General features: G+C 33.8%; 1 protein-coding gene across 2 annotated transcripts in view; it reads right to left on the reverse strand.

Moving 5' to 3' along the window:
* LOC125064380 (vesicular glutamate transporter 1) overlaps positions 1 to 21,069 on the reverse strand; it is a 47,210-nt gene that overhangs the window by 4,151 nt on the left and 21,990 nt on the right. For both annotated transcript variants that reach the window (XM_047671369.1, XM_047671368.1), the window contains exons 2-8: positions 8,226 to 8,415; positions 5,426 to 5,544; positions 3,822 to 3,936; positions 3,013 to 3,187; positions 2,225 to 2,325; positions 1,901 to 2,057; positions 462 to 634 (exon numbers count right to left, since the gene is read on the reverse strand). In XM_047671369.1, coding sequence (XP_047527325.1) covers positions 462 to 634; positions 1,901 to 2,057; positions 2,225 to 2,325; positions 3,013 to 3,187; positions 3,822 to 3,936; positions 5,426 to 5,544; positions 8,226 to 8,415 — 1,030 coding nt within the window. The remainder of the gene's footprint in view (positions 1 to 461; positions 635 to 1,900; positions 2,058 to 2,224; positions 2,326 to 3,012; positions 3,188 to 3,821; positions 3,937 to 5,425; positions 5,545 to 8,225; positions 8,416 to 21,069) is intronic.

Here is a 21,069-nt window from a genome sequence, read left to right on the forward strand (position 1 = left end):
TAATATTTATATATACATAATATATAATATATACATAAAATTTATACTTCATAATAAGTCTAATAAATGTAAGCACTGGTTGGAGAGCCACTGGTTCCTAAGATACGGGTCTCCTAGTTTAGCAGTACAGGGACTCTTTTTATATATGTAATTTGATGTATTAACAATAAATATATTTGATTTGATTTGACAGTACGCAAAAACATAACATTGTTATTTGTAAGCCAGTACCAACCAAAATACATTTAAGAATACTGTTCAGTATTAATATAATACGAAAATATATTTTATATGGAAATAAGATTTGTCTTGCACTGAAGTACGGTGTTTAAATTTTCTAAGTTTCACTGGATTCGAGATATTTCGTACGGAAATAGTACAAGTACTATGTGCTACTATTTTAATTTATTATATTTAAATATCGTTTAAATTAATCAGTTTAAATTGATGGTCAATGTTACCTGAGCTAGAAAGGCACCGCAGTTGAACAATTTCCTGATGTTGGTTCTCGACAAAATGTCCATTTTCAGCAACCAATCCGCCATGTGACCAGCCACTTGCAGTACCACCGCCATTGCTAAGTACGGAACAGCCGATAGCCAACCGGTTTGTGACGTTTGGAACTTAAATACATCTGAGAACAAAGATGAATTTAATTAATTAAGTGTAAAATGTTAACTTAAAATTAAAATAAACGATGTAGGATATTACAATTATGAATACTTATCGTGCAATTAGTTAAATACGAATCTACTAAAAGTTGGGAATGTAAATGCTGCCGGCATAAGCTGACAGAATAGTTAGTACAGATTATATTACTTTAAATGGTTTTGTATATTCTACCCTAAATGAATTAATAGTAATTTCATACTTTATTATTGTTATTTTATCAAATATTAAGTTTCATTTTCCCATATAATATATTGAAGATAGGCTCTTTATGACCGTCATTTATGATACGATGTTACCGTTCGCAAAAAAAAATGTATATTAAAATGTACAGTTAGAAAAAAAAAATATATGCATATTTAACATACTCGAAATATTAAAGACATTATTCGCCAAGGCTTAAACAAATTTATATCTGTTATCTTTAGAATTATAACCATGTTACAATATCTATTCCAATCACAGTACAGACCTGGTGTCATCATAGATCTCAATTCAAAATATATAATAGATATTAATTATGGATTCGTGAAAGATAGCACACAAACCGTCACGCAAATTTTAAACGTCACAAAAATTTACCCCTTCGAGGGGTGAAATAGAGTAACTCATTTTCTATCCCGGGACTCAAATGATCTTCACACCAAATTTCATCTAAATCGGTTCAACAGTTTAAGCGTGAACAGGTAACAGACGGAGTTACTTTCGCATGTATAATATTAGTATTATAAATTAACAAATATAGAAAATATCACGGTATATGTAAATCTAAGATTTTTTTATCCTTCGATTGAAATATAGTAAATATATGTAAGCTTTGTGTTGACATTCGAGTGTCGGCAGCCGAGTCGAAGGAGGCCGTCTCAGTAAAAAACCATATCATATTTTTAATGACATAAGAAGTGTCAATTAATTTAAATATTTATTTAAGACATGGTTATAAACGTATTTTTTTATTAATTAGTGTTCATTTAGAGTAGAAAAGACAATTCCAGTTCTCTTTAAATAAGGAAATAAAGCATGAACATTACAATTGTCGACTCTCTGTTTTAGGTTTGTATTAGTCAGCCATTAGTATTAGTATTGTAAAACTTATTTGTCATTAACAAAATTAAACTCTGTTTTAGATGAAACAAATTGTATAATGCTTTGAAAAACCCATGCCCTTATACATATTATAACACAAATCCAAAGTGCCCCCTAAACTATTGTTAATATATTTAGTCAGTACCTTGCATAAATGTAGGGAGGAATGTGAGTAGCGTATAAAAGCCCCAATTCTCGCTAAAGTGGGCCATAACTATAGCCCAGACAGGCCCAGAAGTCAACATCGCTTTCCATGGGTGTCGAATTTGTGTCCCCTCCACTGCTAGAGCTCCCCGAGACTCCTGGAAATAGATCAAATCAAATAAAAACAAACTTTATTCGATTAGGCTTTCCAGCAATTCTGAAAAAAATCAAATTCTGGGTATTCAACCTCGTGTGCCTTTCTGAAAGGCTTAAGAACAGTTGAATCCAATTTACTTGGGATGTTTATATACTAAAAGTAAGTTACCTGTATATATTTCAATTCAGAGGCTGTTATGTGAGGATCTTTTTCCGGAGATTCCTTGACAACGAGCCACCAGATCGTCGTCCACACCAAACCCAATATACCTGGAATCATTTCAGTTTTAACATTTACAATGAGGGCAAAATAATAATGGCGCTTGCACCATACACGTGACAGAAATGAATCTTTTTAATAACACAACGGATGCGTGTTACCTAAGCTATATTTTTATTACATCGGTAGTCAAATCATCAACCTGAGGCACACCCACAAGAACAGCCACTGGTGTTGCCTACCCAAACGGGCTAGCACAAAGCCCTCCTAAGTGATCTTTTTCTTTCATTGTTTACGTCCCTCCACTTGAATGGTGCTGGAATATTTATTTCTCCTTCTCCCTACTATGTCGTGTCATATTTTTCTTCTCTTTCATGTAACGAAATGTGAGCTAGGCGAGGCCTTAAAATTTTACTCTCAATTCGTCCTCATATAGACAATCGAATCGCCAAAAGTTTTACTCTAAAAATAATTAATTGAGAGACAAATAAAAAAAATAATCTTATTTATTAATCACTAGTGACTCGCCCCCGGCTTTGCACGGGTGCAATTTATTGAAAATTATATAAATATAATTTACATCCACATGCTTGATGTCCTGCAAGGACATGTGTGAACTGCAGTAACACTGACTAACTCACCCTTTAAACCGGAATCCAACACTAAGTATTGCTGTGTGACGGATAAAAAAAATAGCGGGTGGTACCACCAAACACAAATGAATGCATTGTACTCACCGAATACATAAAAAATACCCGGCCAGCCGGTGTAATGCGTTAACATGGAACTTATGGGCATTGCAACTACGGTGCCGACGTAACTGCCGCTGAACGCGAACGTCGCGAGCCGAGCGCGCTCCTCGCTCGGAGCCCAGCGGGACCACACTGCGTGGATGCACGGGTACGTCACGCCCTGCGAACATTTTATTATACTTAATATCCTGTCGCTGGCAGAACACATCCAGGGCACCAATTCTGCTCACAAATGATCTCTTTATCGCAATCGAATCGAAAGGTTCAGGAAAGGCGGTTTTGCAATCCAGTTGCGGTTCGCTCGTAGTTTGATCCGAATATAAACCCTATGATTTATATAAATAAGTCGAATTGGCCCTCAATTACAATTGATCTGAGTATTTCTTTTTGTGTTGGAATAGAAGATGTCGGACCGGAACCTTTATACGTTAGTAGAATTTTGCCTCCAGTTGTGCTTAAGTGTAGGCGTAACATCAGTTAGTGATGACGCATTACGCTCGCGGATCCCCTAGCATAGTATCATTGCCGTCACTCAGGACTCACACATAGACGTTTGCATGTCAAATAGTGTATCTACAACAACACATACAAAGTGGTACCATGCTGTTTTTAGATTTATTTTCGTCTCTTACTGAATTCCGCTGTAGTTATCAGTAATCACTTTGACAGTTCAAGGTAAGACCCAAAAAAAATACCTATAAACACACTATCTAAATCTTTTTTTTTTTCATTTACTAAGCCTTGGTTTTTTGTGCTAACGCTATTTTTATGATTAAATTTACTGACTCGAATACCTCAAACAAGCCTTCCATAACACGCACTGCGATCAGTAACGCGGTGCTGGTGTGCGCCAGTGGTGGAGTGAAGAGCGTCAAAAGGGATGTAGCGCCGACTCCTATCGCGAACATCCTGTATAAATAAAATACAAACACTTATGAACTCATTATCTAAGAAAAAAAAGGACTCGATGCTCTATCCGATAAACCTACCCCTCAAACGTCGAAGACCGGCTTAATATGCTATTTGTACTCGAAGTCTATACCAATGACAGAAGCAGAAGAGATAAACATAAACTTTAGATTTACAAAGACCCTATCATTTGATAATAGTTCTTTAATAATACTTGAGAGTCTTGGTGGCAGGGTTTTGTGCAAGCCCGTCTGGATAGGTACCACCCACTCATCAGATATTCTAACAACAGTAAACAACAGTACTTAGTATTGTTCGAAGGGTGAGTGAGCCAGTGTAACTACAGGCACAAGGGACGTAACATCTTAGTTCCCAAGGTTGGTGGAGCATTGGTGATGTAAGGAATGGTTAATATTTATTATAACGCCATTGTCTATGCGCGGTGGTGATCACTTACAATCAGGTGGCCCATTTGCTCGTCCGCCTACCGATATCATAAAAAAAATATACACTACAAACAGTTCATTAACAATACAACACTATTACACTTAAATACTTATATCAACTTTTTACTTATAAAGTACAGATAGCATCACCAATATTTAAAAAGCGTTTTTTTTCACGAATCCGTAATGAACACTGTAAATTATTCTATATCTCACCAGATAATTTAATTGGCGATTTATTACGAGATACTTTAATAATAAACCGAGCAGCACTTAATTTTGTTTATGATAAATTACAACCCGTCATAATGATAATTCACTAAGTATCATTAAAATGGATTTTAAATTATGGTAAATTATAAATCTTAACACTAATTACTATTCTAAGTAAGAAAATAAACAAATACGACGTGCATATAAAAAATAAGAATTAGAAGAAGTTTATTTGAGACATAAATATTTTACAATAAAAATTAAAAAAAATCTTTTACACACCTGACACAAAAATATACAAATCATACATTACTCAATCTAAGCAAAAAAAAGTAAAAAAAATTAAAAACAATTACTGTAGTCGTATCCCAAATATCAGCTTCCAAGTTCCATAACCCAACGCTGATTTTCAATGGTACCTTTTGTAGCCGTGACGGGCTTTGTCAATGTGCCTGTATTACTAATTAAATACGATCTGAGCGATTACTATATTGCTTAGGTTTGACTAAAATCATAATCGCAGGAGTATTGATATAATTTCGTTCTACATGACTACACCAAAGTTTGTATTTTCAAGTCGCCTCCTTCACTAAGTCATTTGCATTTTATATTCAGTAATTTTGACAACTTTAATTTGAATTTATTTTCGCTCGTTTTAAGACTACTCTGTACGCGTATGTGCGTGCGTGCGTGTGTGTTCTTGTACGTGCGTTTACGTACGTACGCCCACGTGCGCGTATCTGTGTGTTGAATTATATTTATATTTGTAAAGTACAACGTCAAAACAGAGCGTCTATAATTTATTTGTTGTTCTATAAAAAGGAACGAACCTGTTACCTCCTATTTTAGCAGCCAGCCAGCCGCCGGGTAGCTGAGTGATGATGTACCCGTAGAAGAATGAACTCAACACGAGCCCCTTTGTTTGATACGACCAGTCGAATTCAGGAACCTGTAACATCAGCCTCATCAGTTAATGCCTTACGAGACACGTGGATTAGTCGAACCATTTTAATGATGAAAAAAACATCGTCCATATTATTGCCAACAAAAATAACAATTACAATTTCATGCACTTACTTATACAATGCTCTTTCAAGAAAAGGTAATTACGGCTTGTCTATAAATTGGGTCAGCTACGTAAACATCAAAGATACTCTATCATTCACTTAGTTTGAATATTGTATAGTATAACATTGGCCATCTTTGGAGGAGGCCTTTACCCAAACCGGGGTTACTGTTAATTTAAAAATATTTTGAAACATATATCACTAACATAGTCTAAGATGATCTTACTAATAAAAATAATTTTTGTTTTTATTTATTTTCGTTGTAATATTATAACTATCAATCGGTTGTAAAACAAGAAATAAAAAGGCTTATTAATAGAATAAATAAATAGAAAATAGGATAAATAAATAGGCTTGGGTGTCAAGTCTTATTGAATTATATATTTTTAAAAAACTTCATTGGCTAATGTACTAATGGTGGAAGATTTATTAACAATGAATAAGTAAGTTTGATACCTTTATAAAGATATTGACTTTGAAAAAAAATAATTGTTTCGTTGAAAAATTAAATGAGAAATTCATAGAGTAAAGAAAAAAAAACAATCTTCCGATAAAACAGAACAAAAATAAAAAGAGAAAAAATTAATAGGAACAAATAAAACTTAAAAACATTTTAGGCGAAAATATTATTGTTGATGTTTAAAGGTCAGCTTGGAACTTTATCTTTCTCACGATACTGCTACTCAAAAAGGTCGTTTATGATAATTCAGTTGTAAATTACAAAAATTCGGTCACCACCAAATCAAATCACCTCCACCAACAGACTAGCACGGTTAAATATTAACCGCAAACTGTTCGATCTGAAATATTACGGACCTCTCCTGTATGGATGGCAATGGATGTATTGGCAAAACTGAACTCAACGGTACAAAATAGAGACAAACGTTAAACAAAAATTAGAAAGAGACGTATAAGAAAACTTTGATAATTATATTTTTATCCCGCATGTAATAAATAAACATTTATTTCATTTATAGCAACGATGATACTCACTGCATTTATGAAACGAACCTAATAAAAAAGATGTGTAAGGTTACGACGGATCGTTTTACGAGTAATAATCCCTCTAAAAGTTACTTATATAAAATCGATTAGACATCATATCATTTTCGACTTTATACCAACGATTTAGAGCTTTCCGTTTTTAATCCGACGGAACCGGTTATTTGATTACCCGTTTCTAGAGTGTGGTGTGACCCTTAGCACTGAAGTATAGAGTTTAATTTCAAACCGCGTAAGGCGATTGCGGGATTTTTTAATATATTTAATATGTATTTATGTCTGTCCGGGACGGTATCTTCTAAGTTCGTAAAACTTTATGACATCATGAAGAATTTTGCGGAACAGAATTTTTTCCTATAAGAATTACAAGTTGAATTTTATATTTAAGTACTTTAATTAAATTTTCTGCGTTTTGATGTAACGAAGGTATACTTTACTGCGGTTTTATTTCGATTAATTGAATTCTAAGATCACATCTACAATTACTATCTCAAAGGAATAAGGAATTAAACATTTATAACGCCACATTTTGCGAAGTTTGACATACAATGTTACTTAAAACTTGTGGTTGGGAAAATATATTAATTTTCTATTATAGCAACACTGCATTCAAAGTAGCCAGATATTGTTTTTTTTTTTACAATTCGATTAATTTTTGCATGTGCTCTTTAACAGTTTCGATTTTGTTAATAAAAAGGACTTAACTGTATAAAATAACACATTTTGTGTGTTTGTGACAGACAATTCGTCGTTTGTCGAAGTAGGAAACCCATTATGAGTGACAAAAAAATTTCGAATATAAAATAATAATAATTTAGTCGATTATTTGCATGATAGAAAACTATTTTACTTTTTATCCATCCATCGTTATTGATCATCGAAATTGAAATTCGATAAGGGAAAATTCATTTTAAAAGGTTCCTAACAAGTTCATAATAAAATATAAACGAATTATCTCATTGCTACAAGAGTTCGCAATATTTTTTCTTTTGTTTGAACTTTATTCAAAAAATAAGAGACATATTTAATCGATTTCTATTAAGATGGCAAAGTTATATAAACTTTTATTGCTTCAATTTGTTTGAAAAATTCTAATCGATTTAAAATAAGCGAGATAATCAAATAAAATCGACTCGTGTGAATCGGCCATGCAGTCCTAGTAGCTAGTAATGGCAAGCTAAGTTACTCTGTCAATTTTTGGTTTTAAGCCTGTATATTGGAATCTTAGATTTTTATTAATTATTTATATTAAGTGTCATTATTGTTTAATTTCTAATGTGGCAAAAGTTATGAGTATGTGGGATCACGCAGCCTTTTCTAACTTCTATAATTCGCCGAGACGGAAACCCACCACCGCTGAAGACAGATTAGTTCTACGACCTTAAGTGTTCAATGTCCTAACTTTGGGTTTTAATTTAACTATATGCGTAGGTCACAGTATTGAGGGTATGCATATACATATCCGGGAGTCGGAGACATTAGACATTGGCGACTCCCGAAATTTTAGCACCCTGGACCATCGCAACACCCACTATCGCCGGGAAGGATCAACTTTACGTACATAAACAACGGTTCCATTTTCCAGTGCGACTTCCATGGGTTCTGTCATCGCGACCACGGCGACGGATAAGTTTACTCTCAGGGCGTATACGTTGAAGAAGCCGAAGAAAGCCAGCAGAGCGACCACCAATCTCCGTTGCTCCCAAAACCGCCATGATGTCTTGTGTTTTCTGGGTTCTTGTATTCGTTCTCTGAAACATCATAAGAATAATTTTGAGGACGCAGAAATTGAAAGCTTTGTGTTATATAAGATGTTCGTATGGTAAGATAGTTGTTATAGTGTATTTAAAGCCTTATTTAAAGTTAAAATAATGCTTTCTACATAAGGGTTTTTTATAAAGATGGGATCGTTCATATATTACAGGGCAATGACCTTCACCAGTATTGTAGCCCATTCGCGTGATTTCGTTCGTTTGACGAATATCTACATAGTATAAAATAAAGTCGCTTCTCGCTGTCTGTACCTTTAGATCTTTTAAGATTTTAATGCGGTTTTTATCAATAAACAGAGCATTTCAAGATATAATATAAGCGATATAAGATTTGCATATCATAGTAGAGAAAAGCCAATAGTTTTAATGTTCGTAGCTGGAAAAAAACAAACATTTATTATTCTTTTCATGATCGTTCTTCAATCTAAAAATTGTATATAGACCCTTATTGTTCCCGTCGTGTGAAGCCGATACGGATAAATAGTTAAAAATAATATATAAGCCAAAAAAAAGGTAATGAGTGAGTTTTGATATGCAACTAAGGTACGGTCTGTAAAAGAATTTTCATTCGAAAAGAGAATGCTTCGTATCTTGTGAGATTTTCTCTGACCCGTTAAAAGGGTCACGTGACCCAGTTGCCTTGCAAGAAATCACATTAAAATTAACTTATTCCGTATATCGTATACGTTGTACGTAGGGAGCGAATTTTCGCTAACGTTGACATTTTCAGCTATCCCTTAGGAGTAATGTAATTTATTATAACGGAGAAGTATATTGTTGCAGTAAATTTATTTCACCTGGTGGACTATTTTCTTTTTAACATCAACGCCTCCCGAAGTTTGATCAAGGTGGGTCGCTCTCGAAGGTAATAGCGAACGTTCCGCGAAATTACCACGTTACATAAATAACACAATGAATATTTAAAAATGTCAATGTTAATAAGCTCAAGAAAAAGCACATAAATGCAATCTTAATAATGTATGATATAGAAATAGGCTATTATTAAAAATGCCTTGAAGTCATAATTGATTCATTACCATTTTAACAATATAAATTTTAATATGGACTTAGTTATAATACTGGTCATTGTAAACAAAAATATAATTATTAACAAATAACCTTCATTCTATTTCGGCTTATGTTTGATTGTACGTGTATGCTTTTTATCTAAGGGATAGTAGGTAGGGTCTTGTGCTAGTCCGTCCATCTATACCACAATAAACAACATTTGACAGCAATATGACGCGATATCATTGGTCGAGAGCCTGTTTAATCTATGATATTCACTATGGATTTTCGAAAGAATGTTTTAAACATCGACAAAACTGTTATATGGAAGTAATATTAAAGTGGATATAATTAGTGAAGTAAATAAAGATATGTTAATCACAAGCTCTAGCAGTGCACAATACAGCTGAGTTTATAGCAAATATAATAAGGTTTGTGTATCTTTTTTCCTACTTCGATTATAATATATAGGCTATAAGTTAGATTAGTTAATCACCACTCATCATTTTCATATTCTACCGCCAAACTGCAATATTTAGTATCAATGTATTCCGGTTTGAAGGGTGAGTAAGCCAGTGTAACTATAGACACACGGGACATTATACCATAGTTCTCAAGTTTAGTGGCATTGGCGGCGTAAGGAATGGTTAAAATTTCTTACACCACTAATGTCTATGGAGTGTGGTGACCACTTACCATCAGGTGGCCTATTGCTAGTCCACCAACCAAAAAAGAAAAAGTTTTTATAAGTACATACATATGTACTTAGTCATCTTTCGATATTTTATGTATAAGCTTTATCCCCAATAGATCGATTGGCTTATAATATGATAATATAAATAAATATTACTTTTATTGATATAGAATAACCACTATATAATTTATTCTTATTTCCTAAATTATTTATAAGTATCAAGTGAGAGTGTCGCACTACAAAAAACTAAAACAAACGAGCCATTATTATCTTGGTGTGCGTGACAGCTACGACACTAGCCAAATACAACAACTTTACTAGTGTGCGAGTACTTATAGATGCATTTTCAGCTCTAACAGTCTATAGATATTTACAGCTGGTGGGTGTGTAATGCTGTGCATGTGTTCAGTGAAAGTTTTTCTATCTTCGTCTGTTCATTCGCTGAACTATCTTAGATCTTCTCTTCCACTTTCGAACCTTTAATTATAATTGTGAAAGTGTGTTCGTTGGTTTGTCCTTTCATGCAGAAATGTGACGTGATTACTTTCATGAAGATATATTAAGAGCCGTGGATTGACGAAATAAGTATTATTAAAACCGAACAGAGTCGCGAGCAAAAAGCAGTTTAAGATAAGCTTATAGTCAATAGAGAATTAATATAATCATTTATTCAAAGCTTTCATATTCGACTATTTTTAAATTTGGAGTGCATATACGTTTTGATATAATAAATATAAAGAAAAAAAAACATTATTTGTAACAATGAACTCAGAGTGAAATAAAGTAACTATTGCGACCCTCAAAAATCACTTGAGACTGTTAAAATTGACTGCGTGCTTAATTATTTCTTGAAGGTTTCGATAGTAGTGTCTGCTAACAATTACTTTTGACCCGATAAAATATACCTTTAATATTGTTATTCGTGTTATTATATATTTTTTATTAGTATTAATAATGTTATTCTGATCATAATAGCTAAGATTATGAAAACGCAGATGGAGTGCATCGAAAATTAAAGTTAAGCAACTAAAGCGAATACAAAATCAAATACGAATGAATATTACCATTAGTGGTGACCACTTAACATCAGTTGGCCCATACCTATTACATAATAAATAAAATAAAGAACAACATAATAAAATAAATAAATAAATATTGGACAACATCACATACATTACTCTGATCCCAATGTAAGTAGCTAAAGCACTTGTGTTATGGAAATCAGAAGTAACGACGGTACCACAAACACCCAGACCCAAGACAACATAGAAAACTAATGAACTTTTTCTACATCGACTCGGCCGCGAATCGAACCCGGGACCTCAGAGTGGCGTACCCATCAAAACCGGTCTACACACTACCCGACCACGGTGGTCGTCTAACATATATCGTCCAGCTTGGAATTCCAAACGGATTGAAATCTATCGATACAATCGAAGTGGATTCGTGGCCGACTGTCAATGTCAAAAACGTGGGCCACGCCATTTGTAATGAATGGACAAAGCCGCGTCCATTTTTGATGAGTTTTGTCTCAGCTTATGCTCTGGCGTTGAGGCGGTACATGTGCTGGGTCATACGATATCCATTGTATATAAAATCCATTGTATTATTTGTCACGTACGGGAAGAAGAGCGGCGCATACGTCCAAATGGAGGTATAGTCAGTGTGCTTTTAATTTGGAACTTCCATTAGGAAATATTCCATCCTATATAGCATTCCAAACAGACTGTGACAGTGGCTAGCTATAGAGTTTTAGTTAAACACATCCTTTGATTGAGCATTGTTGCTCTTTGCCTCGAATATTATGGCGGGAAATTACGTGAGCAAAAGCATTTCCAAAGAGGTTATCTGTCATGCAGTTTACGCTGTGTTGATCCCAAGTAAGGGCTAGCGAATGGCGATTATTACCTTAGTCAAGCGCGTCTTTCTGGCTTTAATTAATCAATTACATATTATTTATTCATCTTCTACTATAGGTATTGTTTTGAAATGTTTATTATTTAAAAAAAGGAATAAGTTACGTTATAGACATACGTTATGTATAACGTTACGTTATACATAGACTTGGGTCTTTTATGGACTAGAAATGGTTACAAAACGATTGAAATTGACGTGGATGCTAATTAAGAACATTTTTTCAATGATATTAATAGGTGGACGAGCAAATGAGCCACCGAATGGTAGGTGGTCACCACCGTCCATAGACAAGGGGACTGTAAGAAATATTAACAATTCCCTACATTGCCAATGCGCCACCAATCTTGGGAACTAAGATGTTATATCCCTTGTGCTTGTAGTTGAAATTCGTATCGACGACGTCGTACTAAGCCAGTGGAGTCCATCTTCCGGCTTTTATCTTAATATTAGTACGTATTTTTCTTCGGTACAAGAAATTTTTGAGGTTAACAAGCAAGTGTCGTCATCATAAATCAGACCAACCAGGAGCGTTTTGTATCACATGACAAACGTTTAAAAAAACGCATTTTTATTTATAGATTTTTGAATAAATTCATTATTATTTTTAACTTTCGTTAATAAATAATCATTTTTAAACTCACTGATTACCATAATTGACACTTTATTTTTCGCATTGTCAAATAGCCTATTCAGGGGAGTGTTGAAATTAAAAACGTTGTAGAAATTTACAATACAATGTGTACGAAATAACGGAACCGGGAAAAAGCGTAGAAAATGTGAATTTTGTGCAACGGATTTGAAACTCGATTATAATAATCTATCAATAGAAGTCCATAAGAGTATGGCAGAGAGTATATATTCAATTGATAAAAACTTTAACACTAATTACAATCGTTCTCATGGCTATCTTATACGCTACGCTCTCATAATTTTTATGTGGCAACATATTATAAACTATGCTTGTAATGCCTTGTGGTTTCACTCGGGTTAAATTAACTTTATACTTATAATATCGATTCAGTCGGTTTCTTTTTAGTACCCCATCGTTTATGAACCGATTTGAAAGATTATTTTTTTGTTTGAGGTTTTGGTGTCATTTTAATTGAAAGCGAATTCAAGTTGTTTTTGTGTTACTATTGTATATTATTCTTAATAATCATACAAGTTCAGGAACAATCAATATACTTGTACAATTGAATTTATATAAGACTTTAAATTAACATGGTTATTTTTATTACTAACAGTATTTAAAACGGGATATTTACCATGTTTTTTATTTTTATTTGTTGGAGCTCGAAATTTCGACATTATCTACGAATGTCTTGTTCACGAGACTCTCACAGCAGCTCGTCGAAAAACATGGTAAATATCCCGTTTTAAATACTGTTTGAATTTATATATTATAAAGTGTATGAAAATCAAAGAATAGTAATTCCTACGATTTTATCAACAACTACCTGAGAGTCTTTGTACGAGTAAAATTATATTTATATTCATTAGTAATCAATGAGATATTAACGTTTATAAACCGACCAAAAATATATCTGTGTATATCTAAAAATGTAAGTTGCATATAAATATAAATTGCAATTTTTTAATGAAACCGAAATAAAATATTATAACCATATGAAACAACTTATTGCTTAAAAGAACCTATTGTCTATGTTTATTGTGCCCACTTACCGTCAGGTGGCTTATGTGTCCGTTCTTCTGACCAATACTATAAAAAAAAACGGCCAAGTGTAAGTAGAACTAGCGTACAAAAGGTTCCGTACCATTATCGATAAAAACGGCAAAAAACATGTAAGATATACGGGAGCCCTCTTAAATATTTATTTTATTCTGTTTTTTAGTATTTGTTTATATAGCGGTAACATAAATACATCATCTATGAAAATTTCAAGTGTTTAACTATCACGGGTCATGAGACAGACGAACTGACAGGCAGCGGAGTCATAGTGGGTACGGAACCCTAAAATAAATAAATGAATTACAAAATCCATATTTGAACCCGTAGTCTTCTGATGAGATCCAAATATTTTATCCCATCCAACTCCACTCCTGATTTATTTAAATGGCAAATGTACCAATTTTTTCTGGCAACATTTTTGTTCGTTTATTTCGACCAGCGGAAAGATATAAATATACATTCGTATGTGTACTATGAAATACGCAGCACGTGCAGCAGCGGAAATATGAACACTGGCCTATATGTCTATGTTGTGGGGTTCAAGGAGAACGCCAGTAGTTGTCGAAAATGAATTTATTCTGCTCACGTAATAATAGAGAAAAATCTACAGTTATGACAATACAGAGATATTATTTGGGCACTCTTTACTTTTTCCTTCACATTATTTACTATAAGAAATATTCATTTACTATCTATTTTTACACTATCCTATATTTTTTAAAGTTATATTTTTGGAACATATATAGGCTAGAAAAGATTAAAGCCGCCTTTGCATGGCCTTACCTAGGTTAAATGTTACTACTCAAGCACCGTCGGTCGTAACATTGATGGTAACCTTTTTAAATAAACGGCGTGTCTAACGCAAACAAACGATTCAGCTTTGTATAATTTATACTTAATATGATAAATGTAAAATCAATTTTATCTGTCCAAAAACGTCCAAACCACTGAGTCGAATTTGGTGAAATTTGGTGTGAAGCTTGAACTCCAAAGGCAATAGGGTATTTTTTATCCATAAAATGCAAACGAATTCGCGAGCTACAACTAGTTGGTCTAGTGTCTGGACTGTGTAACCGTACATAATGAGAATTGGAATCAAAATCAGCAAAAGTTATTGAGTTTTTCTCAGGAACAGCCTGGACCTGGATCGACGTGAAGTTTCATGTTACACTATCATAACTTGGAATCATATAAAGCCGTTAGTTAGTACGCTTGATCTTTTCTCGGTCGCGTCGGATGACTTCGCAGCCTCATCGGTCTGTGAGAGTGTGTCGCATACTTTACGCCGTTGTACTTGACACGTTCTGATTATATTCTTTAGCAGAAACCTTTCACGAGGACCTCGTCAACATTAGGCTGTATTGTGACGACTAGTGTATTACTCTTATCTTCTTCTAGAAGAAGATAAGAGATAATTCTTTATATAAATAACAATGAAAGTTTGTATGCATGTACTCTATGCGTTCTTAAGCCGTTCGTCCGATTTTGATGATACCTTGATGTTCTGTTTACGTTAGGGAAGGCCTTGAAAATAAGCCCTTTTTCTTTCAATTTCTATACTAATAGGTATTATAAACTGACGAGTTTGATTGTTTGTTTGAACGCGGTAATTTTAGGAACTACTACATTTGAAAAATATTCCTATTTTTCGAGGAATTGATATATATTGGTATATATCAGTTATGCCACTGAGATCAGTAGGAGCAAAGTATTAATGAGAGCTTTCGTTACGTAAGAATCTGTAATATAGCGAAAGTCGGGACGAGCACCTAGTATTTTATAAACACACCTCGAATTTTAGAGTTAATGAAAAAAGCTATCATAACATTTATTTAAACGCTGTACCATAATTAGCTATCTAATATGCAGAATGCATTAAAGCGCTTTACGAGCGCTTTTAAATAACCTCCATAAAAAATCTAAAAACTGCTCGATATGAAGATAGATTTTAAAATTTATAGCGATACATTAACATTTGTCTTTGAGAAGCAATTTTTTTTCTAAAAGATATACTTTTATTAGAAACACACTTTTGTCCTGTCAATGTAAATAAGGGGCAATAACACTGAGTCGATATTCTACGCGTACGAAGAAGGTACTGTTTATTAAAATCGCCGAACAAAATGGCCTAGCTGTTATATCAGTTTAGTTAGAACTCTATACCTCATCTTAATAGTATTTCAACGTATATTCAAGACGTGTCTGAATATCAATAGCCGTTCCAATCAACGCCTACAGTCTCAAATGTTTCAGTAATCTTATCTTACCTGTGCTACGTGGCGGACTCTAGTTTAATTCTAACAAGGGGTATTCAAACTGTCACTTTGAATATATTATGTTGGACTGTATGTATATAGTAACAGCCTGTAAATGTCCTCCTACTGGGCTGAGGCCTCTTCTCACTTTTTGAGGAGGTTTTGAAGCCTATTCCACCACAATGCTCCAGCGTGTGTTGGTTGACTAAGTTACACCCTACTGGATGCCCATGTGGCAGAATTATATTGAAATTATACACATGCAGATTTCCTCACGATGTTCTCTTTCACCAAGCACGGGATGAATTACAAACAAAAATCAAGCACATGAAAATTCAGTGGTGCTTGTCTGGGCTTGAACCCGCAATCATCAGTTAAAATACACGCGTTCTAACGAGTCGTCTCGGCTCATTAATTTATTGTTTCTATGGAATTCCCTTCGAAGGATCAATACACGTTTTATTGCTGAAATGGCTATTATGATGGTCTACCCAAGGCTATACGGCTGCAGTCCCGACGTCTTTGGTTCAAATAGCAGGTCGAGCCAACAATGGTTATTGGATTTTTCTGTCAATAAATTCTTATTAGCAGCCCGGAGATATGAAGCCGTATTTCATTTCACGTAAAGCCGGGTCTTGCGCCTTATATCTCCGATATCGGTTTATTGTCCCGTGGGAAAATTAGAGTTAGGAAATAAACAATGAACCTATGTTTGCGCACAAACTTGTACACTTCAATGCAGTGCAGTTGACTAGTTCCCATTGTGAATGGTCGCTGATTGCTCTGCATAAAGATATCGTCAATTATGTTCTCCCCTATCGAACAATGTAATATAAAAACATAACATTAACACTATTATAAGCAAAGAAACGGTAATAAGTGACGGCTTTTCTAACCCAGAAAATTGATACTACAGTCCATTCCACGAAACGAGCTACCAAAGGAAACTGCCATTGAAAGCTCATTGTTTAAAACGCGTGACATTCAATAGATGATTTTTTCATAATTCTTCTTCGCTTATATGAGGTGCGATTATTTTGTTCCGCATGAGTTCGACTCATGGAAACGCCTAACGTATGATTTTGTAATATAATATGGTCAAACATTAATCTCCTGAATAAATCATTCGCATACGGATGTTTAGCGATGTGATCTATTATGGCACTTATCCACTGACATTGATTACAAACTCGCCAGATAATAACAGTATCAACTTTAATTGCTTATTTTAATTTTTGCGATAATGCTGAACATATAGCTGTGTCCCGTGAAAATTTTTTTTTTTCTGTTATAGGTGGCAAACGAGCAGGAGGCTCACCTAATAGAAAGTGACTACCACCGCCCATAGACAACTGCAACACCGGGGGGCTTGCAGGTGCATTGCCGGCCTTTAAGGAAGAAAATTGAAGAAAGTTGGGAACAGTCTCGACATTTTCACGTAGATGTGGTCGCACTGTTACAGGTATCGTTAGCATAGCTGAATATTTTTTGCATACGTTGTGAATACAAATTTAATTTCCTTTATGTAAATAATGCATTGCATTTATTGATCATCGAAGCGAGAATAACTTTTTGTTAAAGATAATTATCTCCCTTGAAAATATTACTGACAAAAACTAAGCGTTGTTAATAATTCCCAACAATAACCTAGAAATATTGCAACGACTGCATTTCATTAGATTGAAATCTGAGAAAATAACACGGACGTAGCGTCCATTTGTACGAATAATATATATTAAACGTCCATTACTTAGATAATAGGCTCATACAGACGGATGTTCATCCACTCTATTATGTAAATAAGAACCTAATAGTCGACAAAGGTCTCCGGTAGACGATGAACTGGGCTATTAAGTACGGACGCTTGTAATAAACATGTCACGCACATGTTTAACATGTAATTAATTTGGCATCAGTGCGGAAGTTTTTATGACTTATTAATCGTGTATTTTTTAATATTATACTTATATTAATTACTTTAATTGGATTAACTAAGCGGTAGGACTTTATGCAGGCCTGTCAAATGAGAGGTGTCGTTTGACATCTGGTTGATCCGAAGTTGTTTTCGCTATAAAATTAAAACAATAACAAAATATAAATTTAAATAATTTTATTTAAAATCGTTTATAACAGAAAGAGAAGAAAAGGTGAATTTATAACGCGTTTCCTTACGTGATGATTTCGGCCAGATCGCTCTTCTGTAGTACCTGAGCTGCGTAAAAGAACCGCGTCCCAAAGTAAATTTCTAAAGTAATATAAGGATATTGAACCGGATGATTTCCATTTCATTGGGGCTCATTACTGGTGTCGATGTGAAGTTCGTTGATTAATTTTATTGTGGTTTGAATGGTGAGCCAGTGTAATTAATCACAAGGAAACGGCGTTTACGATATAAGTTAAAAACAAGAAGTTTGTAAAATCGTCACGATTTTTAGAGTTAGGGAGAAAACTGTTATCGATCGCATAATTATACATCAAATTTTTTGTATGTTGGCTCTTAGAAACGCTTTTAAATAATCTCCATAAAAATTGACAAAACAGTTCGACGTAAAGATAGATTTTCCAATGTATTTCAATATATTAACATTTTTCTTTGAGAAGCAAATTTTTTTGAAATGTATATACATTTGTCAGGAATACACAAACTGCTTTTTTCCCTTATAATGTCAATAAGGGGCAACAGCACCGAGTCAATATTATTTAAGTGCGTATAAATATCAAAATTGAAACCGTTTTAAAGAAAACATATGTAGGCAAGATGTTTGATTATGAAAATTTCTTGGTACCAAGCAAAATATACTTTAACGAGCATTTTTGCATCGTAATTTAACAAGGTTATATCAAATAAGCTACTAGCGGTGCGCAAATTAGATTCTGCTAAGAACCGGCAAGAAACTCCGTACATTTTTCCACGAATTAAATTACAATGAAGTGTTAATGTGTGTTAATGTGTAATTAGTTGAAGAAATAAATTCAAATACTGATACCACGTCGTCAATCTAATGATGGAAAAGGTAAAAATCCGTTAGTTTGTATCTTAAACCAGTATTATTATCATTTTGATTATGTTATAGGTATGTGTCGCAGGCAACTGGCTTAATTAGCCATTCAATTAAACGCAAAGCCACTTTATTAAAAGGTGCTGTTCGACCACCGGCCTGAATGATGTCAGCGAATTCATCATATAAATATTTTTATTTACATGAGAACATAAGACAACACATGAGTGAACGGAATATGCCATTGACCCCTGTTTGAACAGCACCGTTTAGTAAAGTGGCTAAACGTTTAATTGGATGGCTAATTAAACCAGTAGGCTGCGACATATACATAGTTTCATATCAATTTAACGAAACAACTTAGATTTACTACTTGGCTATATTTATGCGAATGTACACAGTATATAGTTTTTGTTCACGCAATATAAATTTTCAGAAAGGTACATGGGCGTCGGGGCTGTGGAAGGGTCGAGACGACCCCTCGAGTCTTTTCTGTCGAGCAGAATCGGCATTTTCTCGTTCCCGCTCCTCCATCTCCTTCTGTATCATTACGGTCTACGGACACAGGAGTCTTCGATCCTCGAAATGTATTTTACTGTAGGTTATGAAACGTTTAAAAATGATCCATTGTATATATAATAACCCGCAATAATCGGGTAATTCGTGAACTTTCCGTAAGCCGCCTCAATTCATTTTAATTTTAAATCGAGGACATAGGTGCTGTAAGAAATATTAACAATACCTTACAAAGCTAACGCGCCACTATCCTTGGGAAGATGTTATAAGAGTGCACCAGTGGTGCACTCAACTTTCAAACTGGAACACAAACAACACTAAGAATTGCTGTTTGGCGGTAGAATATCCAATGAGTGGGTAGTACCAATCCTGTACAAAATCAATCTTGCACAAAGTCCCACTAGTCAGAAAAATTAATTATATTTATACATACTATATGAGTTAAGATTTTAATATAAGACATACTTTATACAGGCACGAATCTCTGAAATACTTAACATCTTTACACTTAAATGTTTCCTGCCATCTTGATAATGTTTAACGAGCCAAGTAAAATAGCAGACGCTATTGTGAAATTCGCTTCCACTTTGGGATCCTTTCGAAATTTTAATGTGCTCTGTTAAATTAGGTATTTACGACTGTTTGTCAGTGATAAGTAATCTATCTATCTATTCTATCTATATTAAGATTATTAAAAGGTAAAATTTTGGTTTGTAATTGATTGAGTAAAGTTATACACATCCTTTTTGGCGCATATAGATATATCCATATATAAATTTAAATAAACTTTATTGCCATACTCTGTTATTGGAATGGTGAAAAAGAGTAACTACTGAATTTCTTGACGTCACTTCTCGTTAGAATCTTCTTTCCGAACCGGCGGTAGCTTTATATTTAATTCAACACTGTATCACGATGATTTAAAAGAAATTCAAAACATGTTTTTATGAGTATTTAACTAACATGACTATGTATTTTTAAATGTTCAAAAAGGGTTACTAAGTTTCTTGCCGGTTCTTTTCGGTAGAATCTGCATTTCGAACCGTTGGTAGCTTCACTTAATATAGTTTGTTAAATGACGATTCAAAAGTGCTTGTAAAAGCCTACTTGAATAAAGAATACTTTGATTTGATAAGCTCTGAAACTATCGGATCGATGTCAACAATTCTTTCAACCAATAGAAACTTGTCCACATACCGTCTATACTACTTCAACCAACTTCTGGTTATAATATAGATTATATTTAATAGATATACTAATAATATAAACTGGTCAAATTTGTTTTTTTTTTTTGTATACACAAATAGAAGCTGTTAAGATTTATAACAGAAAACCATTTAGTTACAGTAAATCTGTTAAATTCTGAATATATGTGTATAACTATAATGTTACGCATATAATTACAAAGTTATATTCTTCGTTATTTAATATCATTAGTTTTCTCTTTACTAATTAAGATATATAAAAATTAGGAACAGATATATGCTAATATTATGAAAAGGTAACATTTGTTTGTTTCTATTTAAGAGATTATCTTCGAAAATAATTATCCTA

This window comes from Vanessa atalanta, chromosome 5 (genome assembly GCF_905147765.1).
Source record: "Vanessa atalanta chromosome 5, ilVanAtal1.2, whole genome shotgun sequence".
Taxonomy (NCBI): Eukaryota; Metazoa; Arthropoda; class Insecta; order Lepidoptera; family Nymphalidae; genus Vanessa; species Vanessa atalanta.